The 27,766-nt window shown below is 37.3% G+C and overlaps 1 protein-coding gene across 3 annotated transcripts in view; it reads right to left on the reverse strand.

Moving 5' to 3' along the window:
* Positions 1 to 27,766, reverse strand: part of LOC150080668 (fibrillin-2-like) — a 1,460,049-nt gene that overhangs the window by 224,097 nt on the left and 1,208,186 nt on the right. For all 3 annotated transcript variants that reach the window (XM_090381969.1, XM_090381968.1, XM_090381967.1), the window contains exons 54-55: positions 8,134 to 8,256; positions 1,418 to 1,543 (exon numbers count right to left, since the gene is read on the reverse strand). In XM_090381969.1, the coding sequence (XP_090238095.1) occupies positions 1,418 to 1,543; positions 8,134 to 8,256 (249 nt within the window). The remainder of the gene's footprint in view (positions 1 to 1,417; positions 1,544 to 8,133; positions 8,257 to 27,766) is intronic.

Here is a 27,766-nt window from a genome sequence, read left to right on the forward strand (position 1 = left end):
TGAAGTAAATGTTGCTTCACTCTCCAGCGTAGGGTGTTATATCACTTCCGGAGGTATTCTGTGCGTATCAAATCTCAGCTTTGGTTCAAAATTGACACCGAGTTCCTTATAGCAGGTAACCACTGGGATAAGAGTGCCAGAAACTGATGGGTGAATTACTGTTGGTTGCTGTTTCAATGAGTAAATCATTATTGCAGATTTTGAAGGGTTAAGGTTTAACTCAAACATCTTCAAGTAAGTTGAAAGAGCGGTCAAGTTCTCAGTGATTGAAGACGTAATTGTCTTTGGGTTTGGAGACGGTGGGATTAAGGTAAGGAACTTTATATCATCAGTGTATATTAGAGAATCATCACGGGGACTCATGAATGGAATTAGAATGGCTGAGAAAAGGAGGCCAGACAGGATGCCACCTTGTGGGACTCCTGCATTGATATTCCTTGTAAAGTGGGTCCTCTTCATTATGAGGTGGACACTTCTATTCCTTAATAAAGCGGTGCAGAAAGCTAGTAGATCTACCTTTATCCTGAAGAAGAATTGCAAAAGGCTGGGAAGGGCTGTGATGTCTAAGCTGTCAAAAGCAGCTTCAATATCGGCATACACAATAGCTAATCTAGATTTAGTTTCGAAGGCCTGAAGAATTGATGTTTGTGCCGCCATGAGGTTTGTTATGGTGGATCTATTTGCGACTGCAAAGTGGAACTGTTTCGGTTTCTGTGGCATCAGCTATTTGTTCAATGCTAAAAGGAGTATCTTTTCAAGGAGTTTGAGGAGGGTGGAAGAAGTTGAGATTGGTCTGAAATCTTTTGGGCGTGTTGGCACTTGAACCTTAGGCAGTGGACTCACAGAGTATTCATTCCATTGAGCAGGGAAAACTCGTGTGGAAAGAACCGAGTTGTAGATTGAAAGGCAATGCATCTAGGATGTAGGGGCTAAGTACCCATTCTCATACATCAAGGAAAATAAATGGTTTTAGAAATCCAAAACATATTTTGTTCCCTCTGACATTGTTTTATTGTTAATTATTGTTTATTTTTAACTTGTTGGACAGTTATATATGTCATTCTAATTATTTCTCACTTGCATGGTGTCAAAAACAACTTAGATTTTTTTCTATTCATAGTAAAAAAAAAAAAAAATGATTATTCCTTATCTTTGAAAATATGCGACATTGCTTATTTGATATTCTAGAAAACAATTGGACAAGACTGGCATTCTATAAATTACTTGGTGCTCATTGTACTAAAGAGCACTGACCCAGACAGATTTAAAAAGAAAAAAAAAAGAAGCTTTTTTTACTGCTTTACCATACTTAAAATCAAAATTATAAATATCATGCATCATTAAAGTTTTTAAAATTTTCATAATTATAATTGTTTTTCTTTAAATAGTTCATCTGCAACTTATGAGACATAATTACCTATGCATTCTTTCTCAGAAGATGACAATTCAAATCCATCATAACATTCACAACGATAACTACCTCTGGTATTTATACAACGTCCATTGCGGCAAATATTGAGGACAGTTGTACATTCATTTATATCTATAAAAGTAGAAATAATTAATCAAGCAAGAAACTTATTTAAATGCTGTAACCACAGATAAAATTAACTATTCTATTACTAAACTGTTATATTATTAGATTATATTAAAGTAATTTAGTAGTATGACACATCCTAATTCTGAACACATTTTAAAGCATTTAGGCGTTAAAACGTTTTCGGAAGTAGAAATGCAATGTGTGTGTGTGTGTGTGCATTTTTTTTTTTTATATTGAGTTAGAACTGTTAGTATAAAATGCAAAAACTTGCATTTTATACTAACAGTTCAAAATGTTCAATTACAAATTTTAAATTCACATTTTTATCAAAATTCTGAATTTTTTTTATTCTTACCACATGGAAAACCCCACCCCACAAACTACAGTGAACTGCTCACTACAGATGCATGCAGCCTCAAGGTTACAACTATCTCATTATTACTGAGAATAGCAATAATTTTAAATGATGATGACTCCAAAAAAACTGCAATTAACTCACTACATATGCACCGAATTCAGTGCAAATGTGGTTAGGAGTTCTATGGAAATTTTATGGAAATTGAGAGCACGATCAGAAAAGTGGAGTCATTAATCATTGAAGATCGCCAGATATGTGTGTATGCAATTTAGAGACTTGTTCCTTATATTATGCCAATGTTCATTTAGGGGCAGGGTCAAACTTTCTCACTTAGAAACAATAATTAACATATGAGGGTGGTTCAATAAAGAATTGTGCTCACCTACTTCCACATAACAGAGTCATGATATTTTGTGTGTAGCATCATACATATTTCTGTACTAAAGGTGTAAAATTTCAGCCCTGTGTCTTAATTTGTTATTCTCTTACAGAGCTGAACATGTGACAAAGTAGCATCATGGACAAAGTTGAAGCCAGAGCTGTAATCCAGTATCTGTTCTTGAAGGGGAAATCTCCTAAATAAATCCACAAGGAGATGACTGCTGTATATAAGGATGAAGCCCAATCCTATGGTATTGTGAAGCACTGGCATAGACAGTTTAGGTGTGGTCGGATATCGGTAGAATCTGAGCCCATTCCAGGTCGTCCCCATTCAGCCACTGATGACAGCACGATCAGAAAAGTGGAGTCATTAATCATTGAAGATCGCCAGATATGTTTGTATGAATTGTCCCAGGAGGTGAAGATTAGTGTAGGCTCTGTTGAAACAGTCCTTCATGGCCAACTCATTTTATGGAAATTGAGTGCAAGATGGATTCCCCGATTATTGACTGGTTTCCAGAAGGCTGATCGACAACAGAAATCACAAGAGTTGTTAGCTGTACCAAAAAAAATAAGGAAGACTTTTTCTCTTGTCTAATCACTCAGGATGAAAGTTGGATATACCATTTTGACCCTGAAAGTAAAAAGCAGTCCATGGAATGGCGACATCATGGTTCCCCTCCTAGAAACAGGCAAGGGTCCAAGCATCAGCAGGAAAGGTTTTGTTGACAGTGTTTTGGGATGAGAAAGGCGTAATAATGACTGATTACCTGCCGAAAAGGTAGAACAATTACAGCCTATTATGCCAACTTACTCACAAAATTACGGGAGCAAATCAAAACATGTAGGCTTGGCATGCTGTCCATGCCAAGCCGTCTTGAAGGCATGTCTTGAAGCATTCTCACACCTTTGTGTGAGAATGCTTCAAGACATGCCCCAGTTCACACTTCTGAAATTATAACAACACAAGCGGCCACTTGTAAATATGAAATACTGCCCCATCCAGCCTACTCACCTGATCTTGCACCATCGGACTTCTTGTTTCCTTCCCTCGAATCATTTCTTTGGGGGACCCACTTCCCTGATGATGAGACACTTGTTTCTGTAACAGAGTCAGGGTTCAAAGACCAACCTCATTACTTCTACAAAAATGGTATCCATAGCCTCATTAATTGATGGGAAAAATGTGTAAATTTGTGTGATAGCTATATAGAGAATGACTAAAACCTGTGCCAAGAATCAACAGGCTACCACCTCTACAGCGAGTAGACAGGACGATTCTTTATTGAACCACCTTTGTAGCTATATTTCACTGAATATTCCTGATTTCACTGAAATTTCACTGAATTTGGTTGCCATACTAAATATTCAGTATGGCAACCAAAACTTTTCCTTAGGCAGAAGTTGTGCCAAACTGTTCAAAGATTCAGTTCTAGATGTTTCAATAAAAAAAGCAAAAAATAAGAAAGATGTTTAAATTTTATTTCAAAATAAAATGTATAAATTATTACAGAATCAATAGACATGCTCTGTACAATAATTATATATAATTTTTTAGATTGTTTCCTCACACTTTTAAACCTGCCTCTTTTCTTTATCCTAGTTCACAGTGTCCACTAAACTTTTATAACCATTTAATTAACATTAATCAATTAACATTCAGCCTCCATAAGATTTAAATCCCTTGATTTTGTGATCACCCAACCAAATTCAACTCAAATATTTCCCTCCATTCTTTGTTGCCTATCTCCATTGCTTTCTTTTTTTATTTTTTATGATTTTTGTCTTGTTTTTTTGTTGTTTTTTTGGTTTTTAGGAGCATTAGCAACTAAGGCCATATTGCTCCAGGGATATGCGGGATCATTCCCTGACCTTTCCGCATCCTCCGTATTCGGTGGTCATGGACTCGAACCTCAGTCTGATCAAGAAGCATGTGCTATGCACTGCTGCTCCCTCCCACCTGGCTATGGAGGCGCCTGATTTTTATCTCTATACCCTTTATTTTTTATTGCATGTTAAGCCTTCCCTTATTATAGATATCTACCAACTGTTAGAAATAAAAAACCAGAAGTCTTTTAATAGAGATAAAGCTTTGGCCAGGCACCCTGGAACTGAGTTTCTAGACTTTTCTTTCAAGTTAAAATTTTTAACTTATGAATGTTGTCATGAAATGCAATAAACTTACTTTAAAATTCTTTGCTTTACAAGCAAGTATTTAATAATTTTTATTATTATTCATTATTTATTGATTTGTTGTGTTCAATTTCAGTATGGAGCATAAATACTGTATTTATGCTCCATAACCCAGTTAAAGTTGACTAGTGAATCATGCCAACTTATGTAAATCAGCTACACAACACAGTCACATTGCTCAAAAAATTCAAAGTAACCTAATCTTATTGCACAAACAAATTCTCTTAAAAAAACAAAACAATTACATATTTAAACTAACCTAACCTTTTAATCACAAATACAAATAAAATACAGAAATAACCAGTAATAGTGGTGCACTAAACTCTATTTATAATAAACAAGCATTAAAATTAAAACTTAACTATTTTTAAAAAAAATCAAATATGTAAACACACTTGTAAAAATATAGGACATCTAAAATATATTTATTGGCTAACTGCCTAAGAGCATGAAGGAGTTTAATTATGCATGGGTAATGCACACACATCATTTATACTACCAAGGTAGATGCATTATAATGCATTTAAAACAATGCATTAAAACCAAGGTTTTAATGCATTGTTTTAATTATATTGTGAATACCTTCATAACATTCAACTCAGGATGGAGAAATGGTAGTATCTAGTTCTTCATAATTTGGTGCTTGATGATTATAATCAGGTGTAACTGACTGTGGTGTCTGAGGAACTGCCCTATGGGGTGGTGCCGATTGTGATGCTACTGAGGATGGTGTTAGTTTAAGGAGGGTAGTCTCTATAACAATATTCAGAATATGGTTGACTTTCAGGTGCATAAGTATCATAAGTTCAAATTGTTCCAGTAGGTGTTACCCTGCGATATGTTCCATAATCCCTAGAATATCCTTGGGATGTAGGCTGACTTAAGGGACTTATTGGGTGCCCTATAATGAAAGAATTAGCAATTAATCATAATTTATAGGAAAATGTCAAATATGTCTGAGTTTTCATGTGGTGGTCTCTAGGGTTTCCCCACTTGACCCACAAGTTGAACCTGAATATCAGTTCCATCAGTGGTTTAGTCTCATCTAGCAAGCCTATCTCTCATACGTGAAACAATATCTGTGATAAGCCTCAAGGCTCAGACCAATATATTAGGTGAAAACTATGTATTAACACATACTTATAGTAATGCACAGACACAGGGGTAGTTAAATTGATACTAGAATTGACTGGAGATTCTAGCTTTTTTTTTCAAAAAATTCCAGCTTTTTTCATCATGTGAAGACTATAAGACAATAATTATTGGGAAAAAATCACAGTGAATCACACTGAATTAGTACTAGGTGATGGCTTTCAAATTAGTCAGGGAAAAAAAAACAAATATCCATTAGTATCAAGAAGGATATATTAATAACATTAATAAAGTTAATTAATGAAAAGTTGCTTCAAAAAACTGTATGTAATATTTTGATTTATTTAATTTTTTTTTGTTGAAAAAAAAAAAAAAAAAAATGCCACATGTTTTATTTGTTGCAGTCATAAATAAGACAGAATCAGCCACTATTACTCATAAAATTTGGCATTCGTTTTACAGATTGTGTAAAATTATTGTTTATTTTATTTTACAGACCAAGTTACCCATGATGGATCTTGTTGTTACTATTTAATAGAACTGACTCCAGCTTATTTGTGCTACCATGCATATTTTAGGTGTCACACAACCAGATATTTTCTATTCTTTTATTTTCTTTGCATGAAATGGTATTTTCACTCTATATTCTCTATTGAATATGTATTCTATAGAAAAATGTAGATGAATATTCTTATAAGTATATTAATTTATTTTGTTTATACTGCTACTTTATTTTCATATGACTTTAAATATAAGTTTTGCTTTGCAATTATTGAAATTGTTAATTTGTTGAGTGGTGTATGAGGGGAAGGGAGAAAAAGGCAATAGTAAAATTTCCTGGTAAAATTTTTTTCTCTGTTTGCCCCAATAGAAAATTCATTCTGAGTTGTCTGAGATGGCAGATAAAGACATCAATATTTAAATTGATGTTTCGCTTGGCCATCCTATAAATTGCATTTGCTTGTTGTTATCTCTAATTATTCCATAACAAAAGTAATTGTTTCAATAATATACATGTAAAATCTCATAATATAGTAGGGTCTCAAAGTATGTGAATCCAAAGTATATGTGACTGATTCATATTTATGTGTTCATGGCTTATGTTCAGCTTGTCTATTTTATGTTGGAAATAAGTATGCATGAGAAGGGAAGGGAAGGAATGGAAAGAGGAAAGCTGATGTCAAAGTGAATGTGCAGTATCAGCTTTTTATTCAAATGAGTAAGAATTCCAAACCTATGGATTAATAAAGACAATAATGTGTGTCTTTGGCTATGTTCTCACACCAGACAATGAAGTGGATGCAGCAGCACTTATTGCCCTCTACCAACCAATATAACTAAAGACCAATTGTACATCTTGAGTTCCTTGGCACAATAAACCCTGCCACTTCAAGTTCTGTATGCGAATGCAGCCTTTAGCATAAACACAACCTCTCATAACAGTACACCCTTTATGAGGCTGGACTCATCCTGATAGTACTTTGTATAAGTTTTATGTGCATTAAATTTATATACATGTGTATATAAATTTTCTGTAATTATAAATTCTATAGGGGTTTATAGGGGTTCACCTAGTTTTACCTTAGTACAATAGTATTCTATAGGGGAAACCTCAACTTATGTGAATTCTCACTTACAGGATAGAACTAGCCCCTTACTTTAAGACCTGCTATACTTAAGCATTTAAATCTCACAGCTTTAATACTCAGAGATCTGTGAGTATCAATTTAAAAGAAGGGCAGAGAGGATAGAGAACAAATTACACTCTTTAAATTAAAGGCTAATCATCATAAATATAACAGTTAAAATAAACAAAATGTAATGCACAATGAAAAGTAATCACCACATAAGTCACTCACACTGGCCTCATCTCACTGGAGACCAGTCATTGAAGCTTAGTTTAGACTCGGAGATGAGCCTAAATTGAGCTTCAAGAACAGTGTCAATGAATCAGTGTGACAGGCTCGTTGATTTAGTATGCCCTCAACAGCAATGAGGCAATATTAACGTATGTTACAAATGCTGAGACACTATAAAAATGACATTTCAGTGCAGCATTAAGTTTGTAAGAAAATGATTTCAGAACCTTGTCTCAAATACTTCAGTGAATTTTATTAATTTATTATTATTATTATGAAAATTTATTTGATAATAAAGTATACAATACTGTAATGTGTTCAGCAAAAGAGAATTAATTTGAAATTAAGAATAGCACTATTTCTCTCCACATTTGGGCAAAATTATCACTTCATTTGTTTAGTTCTAAGCAAGCAGATATAATTGATTTAGAGTATAATTATTTGCAAAGGTATCCCAATAATTCAGTGATAAAGAAAAATATCTGATAATTTTTCAAACTCACTTTTGGGTCTGGTAATTCATTTAATTTTATGTTTTTGTAGCTCTGTAAACACTGAAGTTACTATCAGCAGTAAAATTAAAGTGAAACCTTAAAATATCTATTAGAATTATATCTGTGTGAATTTCAGTATTCTTTAAATTTTTAAATTATAAAAATTAGTATACATTAATTCTATTGACACAAATTTGTATGTGCACTGATACTTGCCTACACAATCATCAACTACTCCAATCTGCTGATATCCTTCAGGGCAGATACACATGTAAGAGCCTACCAGATTTTTACACTCAAAGCGACAATCATTTGCTGGAGTTTGACATTCATCCAAATCTAAAAGAAAACAATGTTTTACTTAAATATTATGAGAACAAAGAATATTGAACTCTTCCAATGAAAAATGTAGATTTACAAATTTTCTCTTGATGAATTACATTGTAAAAAGATGTTAATCACAAATATGATTAACATGTGTAACAAATTGTTGTGAAAATCAATTCTAATAATGAACTATAATTACAATAATTCTCCAAAACAATTAGCACATTCCATATAAAACTTTAAATTAAAAAATTTAAACTGCTTCATGCCAAGTTAAGTATAAATACATTGATAATATTCTTCATGTTCATCCCAGAGCCTGGTCGGCAGGATGAATGGATTTATCATGATTGTAACTCATTCCTGAAAAGAAGAAATAACACACTAAAAATAAAATGAAATCAATGTTATCAAGGTTACACTTGCACCTTCTTTAGCCATACACTTTCTACTTTATGGCTCATTTGTGTGCCCTAGAATACACTGTCTATTTACACATGACTGGGCTGACCATGGTCCAATGATTAATCTGGGTGGCCAAAAACAGGAAGGTTGCGGGTTTCAGCCTGTCAGCTACCACAAAAATGCAGAGCTTGTTGTGATTGTGGTACTGGAAAACTGATTGCTATTAAAAATTCATTATGTACACAGTCATGATAAATTTATAAAGTCTTCTGGACTCAGCTGTGCAGAGAATAAATGGATTTTTTAAAATTTTTTTTTATTGTATTTCATATAGACATAAGTGTTTCTAACTAACAGCTACATTAGTATAGTATTGGTATCAGTATTAGTAATGGCAAATAGAAAGCAAATTTATAAAGCACCAGCCAGAAAAAAAAAAAAATAATAAATAAACTTCTGCATCACCTGTCCGTTCGCTCCAGTAACTAGACAGTTGTCTAGTTCTTTCATTCACAACACTTATCCTGTAACTATCCTTCAATTTGAATTTATGCCTCTTCATGTGTATAGTCTGTGCAAGAAGAAGGATGCTGTCAGCATTCAGCTTGCTCAATCCAATCAAAGCCTTATACCTCAATCAGATCATCACCTTACAGGTGACTTAGTCTCTAGATGCTGCAATTTGCAGAACTGAAGCTTCTCTGGTAAGGCCATCCTTCTGTTCCATTCCCTAATCTAGTTGCCCTTCTCTGCACACGTACCAGCAGATCAACATCTTTCCTAAAACAGGGCACCCAGACCTGTATGCAGTGCTCAAGATATGGCCTAACCACTGTCTTGTAGAATGGGATAATCACTCCTTATCCCTGTTATCAAAGTTCCTGCATATCATTGACAAAATCTCATGAGCTGTCCTGTTATCCAGCTCAGAGAACTTCACACCTGAATGAACAGTTACCATCAGGTCATTTTAATTTTCCAATACCCTGAGAGTAGTGGAAAATGCTATTTCCCAGCCTGAGAGTAGTACAACACAGTTGGTATATTAACCTGGGATTATTGATACTCATATGCTGTACCTTACATTTGTCAATTTTAAACTTAAACTGCTATTTTTCAGCCTATCTACCTAATTTTTCTAGGTCTTGTTGCAGTAGATTACCTTGATTACTGTCATTATCCACCCTGCCAACCTATGTATCATCTGCAAACTTAGACATTAAGCCTGATATACCTTCATCAATGGCATTAATAAATACAGAAAACAACAATGGTCTCAGCACTTTACGCTGGGGGTCTCCACTAAGAACATTAGTCTATTGTTTGTTATTTGGTTTTAGGAACATTAGCAACTAAGGCCATATTGCTCCGGGGATATGCGGTGGCCATTCCCTGACATTTCTGCATCCTCCGTATTTGGTGGGCACAGGCCTGAACCCCGGTCTAATCAAGAAGCGTGTGCTACGCACTGCTGCTCCTGCCCACCTGGCTACAGAGGCACCCAACATATTAGTCTATGAAGAGTGGTGTCCATTAATGACCACCTCTGTCTTCTCTCACTCAACCATCCCTTCATCTATAACAGTAACTTGCTCTTAATGCCACATTGCTCCAATTTATACATTGTCCTTTGTACTTGATCATTGTTGGACGAAATCTGACTGAGTGTATAAGGTTCAGTCAGATGAATAAAAGCAGTAAAATATAAACACTGTATCATAATTTAGACATTCGGATAAAATAGGTCGTATAGTTAAAAAGGTGTCACAGTTTTGACACATAACGAAATCCTCTACTAAGCAGGAACGAATGTGTAAGATGACTTGTGTCCTATGCAGAGGTGAGCAAGAACAACTCTTTAAGATTTTTTGCACAGACAAGACTGCCAGTGTTTGATTACAGGCTTTATCTGATACAGCTTGTTTTTGACCTCCCATTCCAAGACTGTTGCTACTGGGAAAATAATCCATTGCATATTTCTTGTCTATAGTCTGCATAGGGAACTAACAGGTTATATTTTTTATGGAGTTATGGTGATCTGGCTGCAGTCTCAGCCAGTCCATTGCCCTTGATTCCACTGGAGCTTGGGATCCAGTAGAAATGGATGTCAAATGAACATTCAGAAAGAGAATGTAACATCTGCTAGACCAAAATCTGTAATGGGTGAGAATTATATCTGATCACTGATAAAGTCTGTAGTATACTTACAGAGTCTGTATACACTATACACCTTTGGTAATTGTGGGTTTTAATGTGGCCAAGGCTAATTCTATAGCATACAACTCTAATGCGTATATGCTGCATTCATCAGGAATTTGCTCGGATACAGTGTTATCTGGGAATATGGCAAGAGACTCGATATATGACTATGCCTTTGAGCCACCAATGAAGACAGGAAAAGTCAGAGTATTCTGCTCAGTGGATAGCATAGAGTTGTTTGTAGTCAGAATTTGGACTGGTGGCCTCTCCACTGTTCTTAACAGAGAAGCTACACAATGACACTTGAGCATACTAGAGTGGAAGTGATTGCCTTAGTGATTCAGCCACAAATGCTAAACAGGGAGTTGGCAATCTTGTGGCTAGTATAGAGGTTTTTCCCAACATGGATCAAAAACAGATACCCACGTAGGGTGGTCTGGCATTGATTTCAGTTAATAAAGATGTACGATACTGATACTTGCTGTTCTTGGAGAAACAAGGAAGGATTGGTTGTTTTGAAATATAGCATTAACAGTGGAAAATGAAATGATGCAAGGATGCAAGCTTACACAGTATCAACCAAAAAAAGGACATCTCCCATTTCACCTATTCATTCTCTCCAATACTTTGCCTAGTTCTTCCTTGAATTTATTTAAGTAATCAACTTCCACTGCCAACTGCCTGTTTAGCACTTGTGGTTGAGTGGGAGATGGCAGAGAGTGGTAATAAATGACCACTGCTCTATGTGGACTAATTTTATGAGCGGAGTCCTCCAGGTATCGGTGCTGGGCCCTTTGTTGTTTTGTGCATTTATCAATGATATCGATGAAGGTATATCAGGTTTAATGTACAAGTTTGCAGATGATACAAAGGTTGGCAGGGTTGTTAATGATAGTAAAGACAGTATGCTACTGCAACAGGATCTAGAAAAGTTAGGCAGATGGGCTGAGAAGTGGCAATTAAAGTTTAACATTGACAAATGCAAAGTACTCCATATGGGTGGCAGTAACCCAAGAGAAATGTACCAAGTGTGTGGTACACTCAGAGAGGAGAATGAAAAAGACCTGGGGGTAATTGTGCAATCAGATATGAAGTTCTTTGAGCAGTGTAGATGGGCTGCCAGAGCAGGTCATAGAGTTTTGAAAATTATATATAGGAATTTTGCTAGCAGAGACAAGGAGGTGATTATCCCTTTGTATAAGGCAATGGTCAGGTCACACCTTGAGTACTGTTTACAGGTCTGGAAGCCTCATTTTAGGAAGGATGTAGAGTTGCAAGAACGAGTACAGAGTAAGGGCAACAAGATTGGTGAGAGAAACAACAGGGTGCACCTATGTTTATTTGTTTGTTTGTTATTTGGTTTTTAGGAGCATTAGCAACGAAGGCCATATTGCTCCGGGAATATGCGGTGGTCATTCCCTGACCTTTCCGCATCCTCCGTATTTGGTGCACTTATGAAGAAAGGCTTAAGTTCTGCAAGTTGCAGCATCTGGAGACTAGGCACCTGCGAAGTGATCTGATCTAGGTGTATAAGGCCTTGAATGGTTTGACAGGCTCAATGCTGATGGGATACTTCCGCTTGCTCAGATTAAGAATCTGAGGGGGCATAGATTCAAATTGAGGAAAGACAGTTGTTGAATAGATGTGTGAAAGTTTGCCTTTAGCCAGCGGGCAGTTGATTGTTGGAACAGACTTCCATCTGTTGTTGAGGAAGTTGACAGCTTAAATAAATTTAAGGCTGAACTAGACAAACATTTGAAGTGATCAGATGGGTGAAATGGGAAGGGGTTATTTTTGTTTTTTTTTTTTGGCTGATGCTGTATAAGCTTGCTTTCTTGCATCCTATGCCTCAACTAATGCTAATGCTAACAATAATAGATGGAAATTTGTTCCAGTAATTAACCACCTGCTGGCTAAAGGCAAACTTCCACACATCTCTTCTGCAACCATCCTTCTCCAATTTGAATTTGTGCTCCCTCATGTCGTCTGAGCAAGAGAAAGTATCCCATCAGCATTGAGCTTGCTCAAACCATTCAAAGCCTTAAACACTTCAATCAGATCATCTTGCATGTGCCAAGTCTCCAGATAATGCAATTTGCAGAACTGAAGCCTTTCTTGGTAATAGCATCCCTTTGTTTGCAATACCAATCTCGTCGCTTTTCTCTGTACTCATTGCAGCAGCTCAACATCCTTCGTAAAATGAGGGCTCCATACTTTTATGCAGTATTCAAGATATGGCTTAACCATTGCCTTATACAATGGGATAATCACCTCCTCATTCATGCTAGAAAAATTCCTATATATCATTAGCAAAATCCCACGAACTATCCTGGTGGCCTGTCTGTACTGCTCAGAGAAATTCATATCTGACTCCACAATTACTCCCATTAGTACCACACAATTGGCACGTTACTCTGGGGTTCCTGCTACCCATATGCATACTTTTAAATTTACTTAAATTTCGATTGCCATTTCTTAGCCCATCTGCCTAACTTTGCAATTAGATCCTGTTGCAGTAACATACTGTTATTAACCACCCTGCCAACATTTGTATCATTTGCAAAAGCCTAATATGAATTGATCAATATCAGTGATAAATATAAAAAAAAACAACAATGGGCCTAAAACTGAACCCTAGGGGACGCCACTAACATAGAACAAAGTCCATTGATTACCACTCTCTGTCTTCTCCCACTCAACCATCCTTTTATCCATTGTAACAACTTGTCCTTAATACCATACTGGTTCAATTCGTACAGTAGTCTTCCATATGCAACAGAATCAAGCGCTTTCCTGAAATCCAAGTATATATATGATATTTTTTTTTTTTTTTTTTTGGTAGTTGTTGGCGCATCGGCTTCTGTGGCCATAATGCACCTCCCAAGGTTTTTGCAGTACTTTGATCCAAGCCCGAGGCGGGATACGAACCCGCGACCTTTGGGTTGCCAGGCAGGCACTTTACCTACCTGGCTAACCCGGCCGGCTTATATATGATATCAAAATCATTTTTTGCATCCAGTTCTTTGTGACCACATCATAGTATCCAATGAAATTTGTCAGACAAGACTTCCCCTTACCAACCCACGCTGTGTCTGAACTATAATTGCAGTCTTGTCTAGATGACCCTGCATTACTTCTTTTACCAGTGACTCCATTATTTTCTCTGGAATAGAAGTTAAACTAACAGGTCTATAATTACTCTTTTCACCCTTTGATACCTCGTTTATGAATTGGGTACACATTTGCACATCGCCATTCCATGGAGACCTTCCCTGAATCCAAGGATGCTCTCATAATTATGGCTAAGGGTTTGCTTACTTCTTTTGCTTCCTCCACATTAATATAAATGGATAGATCCGATGCACCCCAGGTGCCTTTCTTATGTTTACCTTCATCAATTTCTCTTTCATTTTCCTCTCAGTTATTACAAAATAATTTAGCTGTCTGTTAGAGTTTGATAAACTTCTGGCATACCCTTCCCTAAAGAATTCTTCATTTGTGAACGTAGATGCAAAATACTCATTCAGTTTGTCAGTACCCTGAGTAGGATCATCAACAGTCAAACCATCTATATGAAGTGGACCAATATGATTCATCTCCTCCCTTCTAATGTTTACATATGCAAAGGAGCCTTTGCTGTTTTTCTTTGCATCCTTTGCCAAAGATTTCTCATAATCTGCCTTTGCTTGCCTGACCTCCTTTGTGACAAGATTACAGACTAGTTTATATCTACCACAGGCTTCTCTGTTGTCCAATAATTTATATGCATCCCATGAATTTTTCTTCTCTTCAATGAGTTTCATCAGTTCATCTGATATTCATTTAGGTTTATATACCTTGAAGAGTATTTCTTAATTGGTATGAAAAGCCTAGTAGCTTCTGTAGTTAATTCCTTGAACACTCCATTAAGATTTGCTGATGGTAGCATCATCAGTTGGTCCCACAATATAGAATTTAAAAATTGTCTGTGACCACTGCAGTCACATTTACAAAAGCAAAAACCCCTCTCTGTTTTTCTGTACAGCTGTTCGTTGTACTCATCATTAGTCCTATAACACATTCCTATTCTCATTTTTGCTTTCCCAGTGCTTATGTTACACTAGGCTGATTCAACTTTTGACATGGCTGCCCATGTCAATTGCATACACTGCCTTATATTTTATGTGCTTTCTTAACTAAGAGTTACCTCGACTGTTATAAACAGTAACCGTCATACACATTTAAAATGACTACTTAAATCTAGCTTAAAAGCAAAGGAAAAAGAATTATTCTAAAAGCAGAGAAAACAACAAATGATATTTGCACAGGTGGTAAAGGGAGCCACCCCACTATGACCAGAAAGCTGTTAAATCCCAAAAAAAGACTTTCCAATAAAGAAGAGGATAATATTGTCATATTCAGGCCAACTGAATCAAGTGCACTAAACTTTTGTGAAGCAATAAAGAAGGCTATCACTACAGATTTAGAGCCTGAATTTGACCACCAAAATAAAAGATATGAGAAAAACCAGAATGACAGGAATTGTTATAGAAGCTGTCAGAAAAATAACAAACAACCCAGTTGTTTTAAATCTAGGCCTGAAAACTGAAAAGCCCTAGACAAAAGGGCCAAAAATTTTGATATTTGATACAGATAAGTCCAAGACAAAAGAAGATATAACCAAGGAAGATCTAGTCTTAGAGTTTCACTTGAAGTACTCTACCAAATCCAGATAAAATAAATACAGGATTGCACAGTTACCTCCAAGAATATGACAGATAATCACAAATAAAGAAAGAATCTATATAGGATGACACAGCCACAGGTACAGGGAACCTTTCTCTATACTTAAGGGTTACAGATGTCTGAGGTTCTGAGGTTCAGGCATACTTCATACACATGCACCAAAAGAGACCAAAAAGAGACACCAAAACAGGTGGTCATACACATGACCACCTGTAGTCAATGTGTTGTCAGGGGTCATAACTACAAAGAGTGTAGAAAAACACAGGAAGCAAAATGTGCCAACTATAAATCTGTAAATGATCCAAAGTGCCCTGTCTACAGTAAGACAGTAAACCAGTTTAAGCAGAAAATAGATTATGGATATTCTCCATAATCCGAATAATGACCAGGCTTTTGAGGTTCTTATAGTTAAATGCCCAGCTTGCATGCTCAGTTGTAGATCGTCTGAAAATAGTTAAGGGTATCCAATCCACGTGTTTTACAAATTTTGCAGAGCCAGCGAATGGGAAGTTTTTTAGCTATATTTAGCCACTTTATTGACTAATTAGCATTAGCATTAGTAGAGGCATTTGATGCAAGAAAGCAAGCTTATGCAGCATCAGCCAAAAAAAAAAATAAATAAATAAATAAAAATAACCACAATTTTGCTAGGAGGGAGAAGGAGGTGATTGTCCCTCTGTATAAGGCAATGGTCAGGCCACGCCTTGAGTACTGCGTACAGGTCTGGAGGCCTCATTTTAGGAAGGATGTAGATTTACTTGAGTGCGTACAGAGAAGGGCAACAAGATTGGTGAGGGGAATGAAGGGATCCTCTTACCAAGAGAGGCTTAAGTTCTGCAAATTGCAGTGGCTGGAGACTAGGCATCTGCGCGGTGATCTGATTGAGGTATATAAGGCCTTGAATGGGTTGAGCACACTGAATTCTGATGGGATCCTTCCACTTGTTCAGATTATGAACCTAAGGGGGCATAAATTCAAATTAAGAAAAGACAGATGTAGAATAGATGTGTGGAAATTTGCCTTTAGCCAGCGGGTGGTTAATTGCTGGAACAAACTTCCATCTGTCGTTGTGGAAGTTGATAGGTTGAATAAATTTAAGGAGGAACTGGACAGGCATTTGGAGGGAATGGTGTGATTTTTTTTTTTTTTTTTTTTTTGTTGGCTGATGCTGCATAAGCTCATACATTTGCTTTCTTGCATCACATGTCACTACTACTACTACTACACTAATGACAGCATGCTGCTGGTGCTGCAACAGGATCTAGAAAAGTTGAGCAGATGCGCTGAGAGGTGGCAAATGAAGTTTAACATTAACAAATGTAAAGTACTACATATGGGAAGCAGTAACCCAAGAGTGATGTATCAACTCTGTAGTTTTTTTTTTTTTTTTTGGTAGTTATTGGCGCATCGGCTTCTGTGGTCATAATGCACCTCCCAAGGTTTTTGCAGTACTTTGATCCAAGCATGAGGCGGGATTCGAACCCGCGACCTTTGGGTTGCCAGGAAGGCACTTTGCCCACCCGGGTAGCCCGGTCGGCATCAACTCTGTAGTACTACACTGATAGTGGTAGAGAACGAAAATGACCTGGGGGTAATTGTGCAGGCAGATATGAAGTTTTCTGAGCAGTGCAGACGGTCTGCAAGAGTAGCTCATGGTGTCTTTCAATGATATACAGGAATTTTTCTAGCAGGGATAAGGAGGTGATTATCCTCTTGTATAAGGCAATGGTCAGGCCACACCTTGAATACTGTATACAGGTCTGGAGGCCTCATTTTAAGAAGGATGTAGAGCTGTTGGAATGTGTACAGAGAAGGGCAACAAGATTAGTGATTGGAACAAAGGGTTACTCTTATGAAGAAAGGCTTAATTTTGCAAATTACAGTGTCTGGAGTCTAGGCACCTGCAAGGTGATCTGATTGAGGTGTATAGAGCCTTGAATGGTTTGAGCATGCTCAATGCTGATGGGATTCTTCCTCTTGCTCAGAATAATCATCCGAGAAGACATAAATTCAAATTTAGGAAAGACAGATGTAGGATAGATGTGCGGAAGTTTGTCTTTAGCCAGCAGGTAGTTGGTTGGTGGAATAGACTTCCATCCTTTGTTGTGGAAGCTGATAGCCTAAATAAATTTAAGGCTGAGCTGGACAGGTATTTGGAAAGAATGGAGGGGTGAAATTGGAGCGTTTTTTTTTTTTTTTTTGGCTGATGCTGCATAAGCTTGCTTTCTTGCATCATATGCCTCTACTAATGCTAATGCTAATATGTAGTGGTGGTGCTCTGAGCTGGATCTTCTCCAACAAAGAGTTAACCAGGCTAAAAAACATTTCCAGAAATCCAGAACAAGTTGGCACCAAAAGAGGTAAACTGCAGAAGGAAACTTGCTGGAATTTAAGGAATCAGTATACAAGCCTTATAAGACTGAAAAAGAAGAAATTTTTACAAGCACTTGTTACCACTGGGAATGCCAATCCATGATCCATGGGTTGAGGTTTACCATACCGTTACCAACAACTTGCCAAGAGCTGACGTGGTAAGCACCGCAAACACTGGAGCTGGCCAGACTTCCAACACCTGGGAGGAAACAATCAGTAATATTCTTGATGCACTGTTTTCAGTAAATGACAACCTCTTTACACAAGACCAGCTCACTACATGCACTGAAAACAACAGCAACCAAAATCTGGATACCGAGACTCCTTTCACTCAGGAGAAACTATCCATAGGCACTAGATAAAACCAAAAATAATAACTGTCCAGGTAATGATCTTGTTGAAATAGACATGGCAAAAGAACTGGCCAAAAACTATCTGTACCACCTATTGCAACTGTACAATAACTGTTTACAAAAGAGTATCTTCCATACCTCTTTGAAACAGACTAAAATAAGTTTAATACTGAAGGATCCAGAAAAACCACCAACAGATCCAAAATCATACAGACTCATTGCCTTGCCACTTTTGGGCAAGGTAATGGGAGAGGCTGATACTATTCAGGTTACAGGTTTACTACGTCAATGCCAATTTACAATCAGACACACAGTTTGGATTAAAACAGGGATCCTTCACAGAAGATGTCATGGGCTATCTAGTCAAAACAGCATATATAGCAGAGGAAAAATATGTACTGGCTATATCCATTAATTTTTCAGGAGCCTTCAATGCATTGTAGTGGCTCAACATACTTCACAGATTGTGATGTGCTGGAATACCACAAAATCTATACCAGTTTATACAAGACTATCTCAGCGATAGACAAGTCTCAATCAAAACCAGATATCAATGCATTACCAGATGAGTACATAGCCCTTGTAACAGAAATGAAATGTCTACGTTTAATATTTGACAAAAAATTAACTTTCTACCCCATTTGTGCACTTTGGTCAAAAAGTCAGGAATTATGCTGGAATGACTGCTAGGACCAGCTGCAGTGACTAGGGTTTAAAAAGGATGATACTTGATCTTATTTATAAGGAATCTTCCTTCCAGTTATTAGTTACGGCACAGGCATATGGTACTATAGAGTCATTTTTTTTTTAAGAATAAAAGAAAATTATATTCCAATCAGAGGATTATACTCTTAACCACCATGAAGGCTTGCTGCAAAGTCAGTACACCTACTCTGTAAGTCCTGGCAGGGGAACTGCCACTGGACTTCCCTATTAGAACAAAAAAAAAAAGAAAAAAAAAAGAACAATTATATTTGTGGCATCCCGAATAATTTCCTTAAACATTTCACATAATGTATTTGTAACCACAATCATCATCATCAGCCATTTTCAATCCACTGCAGGATGAAGGCCTCTCCAGCAACTTTCCAGTTCCTTCAGTTTTGTGCAATGGCCATCCATTTACTACCCACGAACTCGTGAATTTCGTCTGCCCATCTCCATCTCTGTCTTCCAGGTTTTTTTCTAGCTCCTCTTGGAGCTAGAAGAATCACATAGGTTGTTGTCTGTTAATAGAGCCTAAGATATATCTTAATCTGAAACCATCCCTTCTTGAAACTGAAACCAACACCATTTCCTTTAACCACTGAAATTTCTTGGGACACCATCTTTTTTATGGTTACTATCTAATATCAGCTTCTGCACTATCATATTTTGATAAAATTATGATAAAATGTAGTACTACATCTAATTTGTTGGTATAAATGAGAATCATCCAGCTAGTTCAAAAACAGATCCCACTTGATATACTGACTACCCGTGATTTTATTTCCAGTCAATAGGGGGTAAGTTAATGTTATCTGTTATAAACCACTCAAAACTTGATTGACCATCTAAAATGCCTAGGATTTTTATCATACTCCTTGTAGTCACTTATAACAGACTCCCAAAATCATCTTTCCTTTACCAATAGTCATGTTTGAGCCGTTTCACATTGCATCACATCATCTCAATGTTTATCTGGGCTTGCTTAGACTCTGGGAATGATTTGGTCATTTTAAGGTAGTGTTTGATAAGTCAATCTCCTCCCTCCCATTTCCTCTAAACACCTATACACCTTTTTTTTTTTTTTTTTTTTTTTTTTTTTGCAAAGTTGCACACTAACTTCCAACTTTTTGAGAGGGTTGAGACGTGTGATGGATTTGCAAGGAGTGTTATCCCTTTGAATGGAACTATGCCTTATCTGTTCAAAATCAATTACTGAGGCCCTCATTGCCTATACTTACATGTTCCATGAACCAATTGCAACTACCTCAAGAGCAGACAGTCTCAATTTGCTCCAAGGAGACTTTGATGACAACTGTAATGCCAGGCATGCCTCCCTGGCCTCAAAGAAAAAATACAGAAGAGTTGCTTCTCAGTCAGGTACAGAGTCCTCAATATTCAGAAAAGGAAGCATAGCAAATGGAGTATGATCTACCTACAGAGGGAGATCCCTTGATAAGGATAAGCATCAAAACATAAACCCCATAGACAAAATAGCAGCTCAGAGGCTTCGTCTAGAGGAAGTTCTTGCTTGCAATCAAATTGGGTTCCTGCAGCAGTTAAAACTCAAATTATTCAGATATGGATGCAAATGGAGAGAGTTCTCAAACTAAATGCTAAACTGGATGCACAGATCTACAACAATGAGCAAGAAAAATAAATGCAACAGCACCCTTGTTCACATGCCCAAGCACTGAGGAATAAAAACTTGACAGCTTCCAGAGACCAAAACTCCATCAAAACCAAACATAGTTGTTCTGAGACCAGCCAAGGAGTCATTCCATATCTTGACAATGACCAGGCATATTAAGACTGACATGAGAAAACTTAAAGTAAATTACATTCGGAAAATTCCTAAATTACATTAGGAATGTTGGGATCATTGTTGAAACAGCAACAAAAGCTAATGCTCAATTATTACTCCAAAACCCAGAGATAAATGAGCTTAGCCTGCTGGCTGAAACAGCAAAGGTCAGGGGCCCAGTTATATATATTCATATTACTAAAGAAACTACTAAGGATGAACTTGTTGAGGAAGTCTTTGAGCAAAATTTGAGTCAGGATATGCACAAAGGGTTCATTCCTAAATATACAATACAAAAAACTGATTATGGCTGCACATCCTAACCTTAGCAACTTTCAGGAAATCACATTCATACAGCTTAATGCTCAGAGAGCTCATATGGTGGTCAATCAACTTAAAAAGAAGACTGGTGAGGAAAACATTGATATCTGCATGCTTTAAGAAATTGATGGTTCTTACCTCTACACATTCTTGGGAAAAATCCAAGGGTAACTTATGTTGAGATCATGGCATCTACTGATGAAACTCCAAAAGCAGCAGTAGTTGTCAGAAATCAGAATATTATTCAGATATGGATAAGAGTGGAGAGGGTTCTCAAACTAAATGCCAAACTAGATGCACAGATCTAGAATAATGAGCAAGAAAAATAAATGCAACAGTATAGTGTCAAAAATTAACTCCCTTTGCACCCCTCCCTCCCAAGCAGCTTGTGCCCAAGTCACCTGCAAACTAGATTCCTTCTTTCTGATATCCATCTATTCTTGGCCTAGGGGTAACATTCTGCTGGTGATCCAATACCTTCAAACAGTCAACCAATTCCCTCACATTAATGGATGCAAATTGCTGCTCTCCGCTTTGGTTCATGATGCTGGCACATGCCCAGCAACTATCAATGATGCAATTCTGACAGACTATATAGTCGACTCTTCTTTCAATATCCTGAACAAACCTGACCAACCTTCTCAAATACTCAACATGAAACAGTCATTGACATCACTATGGCCACCCATTCTACAGATTGGAAATCACCTCTGGTGGGTCAACAAGGCCTGGATCACCTCAGACCATGAGGTGATCTCCTTCTCCCTGGTTCATCTGGTGGATCCAGCCCCTCCTATTGCTTATAACATAGCCAAATATGCCATCAAATGAGCAGACCTGTTTACTCCTTCACTGCACATGTTGCTGGTCCACCTTCCTATCTCTCTACCCTTCCCTCATTTACTCCTGCACGTTCTTCAGGAGTAAATGAGGGAAGCGCTGCCATTCCCAATGCTTGTGCTTGTTGCTATAGCCAGGAAAAAGCCTTATTACAACTCTGTACCATGGTGGTGTAATAAATTGAATACCCTTCGAAGACAAGTCCAAATTGCCAGAAAAAGGTTTCAGCGAGCAAGGGCTACATGGTCTTGTGCAAAATTAAAAAAAGAACCTCTTGGCACTACTGGAAATTTGAACCCCTGGGGAATTGTCTACAAGATAGTTACCAAGAGGTGAAGTTATAAATTCTATACTTACCCCTAATGGATCTCTCACCTACTCATGGGATGGATGTATTGCAAACATTCTCTCTACCCTATTCCCTGATGCTGATCTTCCACCTCCCACCAAACTTCAACAGTAACTACTCAATGAAAACACAGCTATAACAGCAGCATTTTTGAGGTACAATTCTTGGTGGAGGAGCTCACCCTTGTCCTAGAAAGAACAAAAAACAATAAAGCTTCTAGAAGTGGAAGTCATCAAAAAATTTCACAGCATCTTCCTGGATCACCTGCTAACACCATACAACAAATTCGTGGAATAATCTTCCTTTCCCAATCTCTGGAAACAAGTTACAATATGACCTATCCTCAAGAAACCAGACAAGTCCCTAAAACAGCCAGACTCTTATTATCCTAAAGACCTTTGAACACCTCCTATACACAGAGCTGGAACTAGGCAGTCCTATGCCTGGGGCCAAAGTGTTATAAGTACGCCCCATTGTATGCAGGTAGTCAATCTTTCAGTAGCGTAACTAGGGATGTCGCTACTCGGGGGCAACATGTCTTACTGGTATCCTTGATTGTGATGGATAATTCCTTCAGTTTGTGCCCCTGAAGCTTGCTACCCAGGGGAAATTTTCCCCCTTGCTATGCCTCTGCAATCTTTATGAATTTATAAAAATTACTATTGCAATGATCTACGATTTGCATATATTTATTAATAAAATAATTTAAATAATACAATGAATATAACTAAACAAAAATATCAAAGAAAAAGAAACTTACAAATATTCATTTATATCTACAGAGAATTTAATTCGAAATAAACTACAAAGAAAGTACATGTAACTACAAAGAAATTAGAAAACCAGATAGTTTATATTTATATATCTAGTATAAAATGATAGAAAGAAAATATTGCGAAATATAGTACTTTTAGCATTGTAACATAAACTAAAAATATGCAATGAAGGTGTATTATTTTAATTGAATTTTTCTCACTTTGAAGGACCTTTCACAAGATGCTACACTATTACAGGTGGGGTAAGAAAAATTCATAGTGCTATTTCTATATTTGGATAAGATTCTATTAGACAATACTTATGTACGAATTGGAGAAGTTTCAAAGTGGTTACAGATTTTATATCCTGATTTTTCAAATATCTGTTGGAATATCAACAGATATTTGAAAAATTTTTTTGAGGACAAACTAAAAAGTTTGTGAAGCCAGTCGACATCGATGGACAGGGCAGTGTCGAGTCAGTTTGGTGTGACGTAAGCATAGGGAAATCAAAATTGAGAGTAGGAGTGTGCTATAGGCCTAATGACTCTGATGAGTATAATAAGATATTGAACAGGGAAATGGAGTGGGCCAGTAAATCAGAGTGTCTTATAATGGGGGATTTTAATTTCCCAGATATTGACTGGAATTTGTGGGTTGGTCACTCACACACTAGCCAGGCTTTTGTGGATTTATTGGATGATTGTTTTCTACATCAGCATGTTCGTGAGGCAACAAGAGGGAGCAATACTCTTGATCTGATTATCAGTAGTGATTCTTCATGCATTAAGAATCTGCAGATAAATGAACCACTAGGTGGCAGTGATCACAGTGTGTTGAAGTGGGATTTACTCAAGGAGGTAACTACCATCAGAGGTAAAGGGAAGGGTTTTTGTTTTCGTAAAGGAGACTATGATGGTCTAAGACAGTATTTAAATTCTATACAGTGGGACCAACTGATGATGTTACCAACAGCAAACTCAAAATGGGAAGCATTCAAGGAACTAATCTTGGAAGCTACCAGGCTTTACATACCAACTAAGAAATATTGTTCAGGGTTTAGGCCTAAATGGTTGTCAGATGAACCAATGAGACATGTGGCAGAGACGAAAAATGCATGGAATACATACAAATTAATGGGTGACATGGAAGCCTATGATAGATATAAGTTGGTCTGTAACCAAGTCACAAAGGATATTAGGCAGGCAAAGGATGCAAAGAAAAACAGAAAAGAGTTCTTTACCTATTTAAACTCAAGAAGGAAAGGGATGAATCAGATTGGTCCACTGGATATTGATGGTTCAACAGTTGAGGATCCTGCTCAGGTGGCTAACAATCTAAACGAGTATTTTGCATCTACATTCACGCATGAGGAGTTATTCAGGAAGGAGAATGACGTAGATAAAGTAGACATTGGCAGTGGGCTATATGATTTTGTAATAACTGAGAGGAAGTGGAGGACAGATTGTTGAGGATAAACATAAAAAAGGCATCTGGGGTGGATGGGATCTATCCAGTTATATTAAAGGAGGCAGCAAAGGAAGTAAGCAAACCCCTAGCCATAATTATGAGAGCTTCTTTGGACTCAGGGGAGGCACCCACAGACTGGAGATGTGCAAATGTAACCCCAATTCACAAAGGAGGATCAAAGGCTGACACAAGTAATTATAGACCTGTTAGTTTAACTTCTGTTCCAGGAAAATTAATGGAGACACTGGTTAAAGAAGCACTGCAGGATCATCTAGACAAGAATTCAGTTATAGCTCAGACGCAGCATGGTTTTGTTAAGGGCAGGTCTTGCCTGACCAATTTGATTGGATACTATGATGTAGTCACAAAAGAACTGGATGCAGGGAATAACTTTGATATTATATATTTGGATCTTAGAAAGGCTTTTGATACTGTTGCACATGGAAGACTGCTGCACAAATCGGAGCAGTGTGGCATTGGAGGCAAATTGCTGCTATGTATAAGGGGATGGTTGAGTGGCAGAAGACAGAGAGTGGTAATCAATGGACACTGCTCAACGTGGACTAATGTTATTAGTGGAGTTCCTCAGGGTTCAGGGTTGGGTCCGTTGTTGTTTTCGGTGTTTATGAATGATATTGATGATGGTATATCAAGTTTAATGTCCAAGTTTGCAGATGATACAAAGGTTGGCAGGGTTGTTAAGGACACTACTGACGCTATGCTGCTGCAACAGGATCTGGAAAGGTTGAACAGATGGGCTGAGAGGTGGCAAATGAAGTTTAACATTGACAAATGTAAAGTACTACATATGGGAAACAGTAACCCCAGAGCAATGTATCAACTCTACGGTACTACACTGACAGTGGTGGAGAATGAAAAGGACCTGGGGGTAATTGTGCAGGCAGATATGAAGTTCTCTGGGCAGTGCAGAAGAGCTGCAAGAGTAGCTCATGGTGTCTTGTCAATGATATACAGGAATTTTTCTAGCAGGGATAAGGAGGTGATTATTCCCTTGTATAAGGCAATGGTTAGGCCACATCTTGAGTACTGTATACAGGTCTGGAAGCCTCATTTCAAGAAGGATGTAGAGCTGCTGGAACGGGTACAGAGAAGGGCAACAAGATTAGTGAATGGAACAAAGGGTTGCTCTTACGAAGAAAGGCTTAAGTTTTGCAAATTACAGAGTCTGGAGACTAGGCACCAGCGAGGTGATCTGATAGAGGTGTATAAGGCTTTGAATGGTTTGAGCATGCTCAATGCCAATGGGATTCTTCCTCTTGCTCAGAATAATCACCTCAGAGGGTATAAATTCAAATTGAGGAAGGACGGATATCGGATAGATGTGTGGAAATTTTCCTTTGGCCAGCGGGTGGTTGGTTGGTGGAACCGACTTCCATCATTTGTTGTTGAAGTTGATAGCCTAAACAAATTTAAGGCTCAACTGGACAGGTATTTCGAACGAACGGAGGGGTGAAATGGGAGTGGTGTGTTTTTTTTTTTTTTTGGCTGATGCTGAATAAGCTTGCTTTCTTGCATCATATGCCTCTACTAATGCTACTAATGCTAAAATGGGCCATTCTTTATAGAAGTTTGCAATTGTATTTAAAATATCATTTCTCCCTGATATTTTTTTTTCTGTAAGTGATTATAAATCCTGAATTTATAATTTTTTTCACTCACAAAAATTTCTGGAATTATAAGTAGCATGTAGAAGGATAATGTAGTATTTCTTTTAATAAAATTTTTATTTTGAACAAAGAAGAAAAGTTGACCAGAAGCTATTATCCATGTCTTGACTGGCCATAGAAAGCAATTGATTTGCATGACTTCTTGGTATGTGGGGCAGGTGGCTGCATACGTCTTACGTTCCACTTACATTGTGGAACGGTAATCTCTTAATTTGTGCTTTCTAATTGCTTAAATTGCCTAAAGGTGGAAACAAGGCATACAAAGTTCAGTCTCTCGTCATCCGTTCGTTATATGGAAATTTTCTTCATTCTACAGAAACTTTTAAATGTAATTACCAAAAGGAATTCAAAAATTTGGATATATAGAAGTTCGTTAAACACAGGTCAGACTGAAATTAAATCAAAAATTAAGAATTTAAAATATATAACTGGTCAGATGTGCCCGTAAAATGCTGCACCTGGGGCTGGTGCCCCGCTCGCCACACCCTAGTTCCATCTCTGCCTATACACCTAAATTATCCACCATTATACTACTGCTAACCTCCAAGCCAACAACCAACACGACTTTAAGCAGGGCTTTTGAACAGAAGATGCACTGCTTGCCCAACTGCAGCTACTGCAACTACTCAAAGCAAGTACAGGTAGCCCTCGATTTATATCGGGGTTAGGTTCCTGGGGTGACAAGTGCAAATGGAATCAGCACAAATGCACAAGTGGAACCCTTTATATCAGCGATTCCCAATCTTTTGACCTGTGGAGCCCTTTTTAGAATCAATTTCTATGGAGGAGCCCCTTAGGCTTACCCTATGTTTTCAAGCTAATGGTATTTAAAAGTAGTGTTATGGGGGGGGGGGGGAAGAGGAGAGAGATAATAAGGGAGTGTAAAGTAAAGAGATATTTATATAATTGTACAATGTCCATGCAATAAAATTATATTTTACAGTAAGCCTAAATTAAGACATAACATAAAATAACGTATAAATATTTAATGAGTCACCTGTGGTTGTATTTTTTTTGCACAGTGTTCTTATTTCAGGTTCAGTTGATGATAATTGCAGGCGAATGTCTGGTTCTGCATTTAAGCGACTTCTGTATTTTGTTTTGGTACGCATATAGGCAGAAAATCCCGCTTCACAGAGATACGTAGTTGAGAAAGGCAGCAATACTAACTTTGCTTTCTCAGACAAGATTTTGAATTCATCTTGCAAATGTAACCAAAACTCTGGTAGACTTTGATTCTGAAACGTCGTCTGTCTGTCTCATACTACAATAATTTTGAAGCTAATGGCAGCAAAATGACTGAACGCCATCTGCTAGAGAATGCGCAAAATTCAACTTGGCAAATTTTTATTCAGAATGGGATTTCTAGTTTTCTAATTTATGTTTCTAATTCTTTAATTTCATTCAATTTCTAGCTATTTTATTTTCTTGGAGCAGCCGCGGAGCCCCTGGGAAGTGTACGAGGAGTCCTTAGGGCTCCATGGAGCACAAGTTGGGAATCACTGCTTTATATAATGGAGTCAATCGGAAATCAC

Source organism: Mastigoproctus giganteus, chromosome 9, assembly GCF_048544385.1.
Source record: "Mastigoproctus giganteus isolate SK-2022 chromosome 9, ASM4854438v1, whole genome shotgun sequence".
NCBI lineage: Eukaryota > Metazoa > Arthropoda > Arachnida > Uropygi > Thelyphonidae > Mastigoproctus > Mastigoproctus giganteus.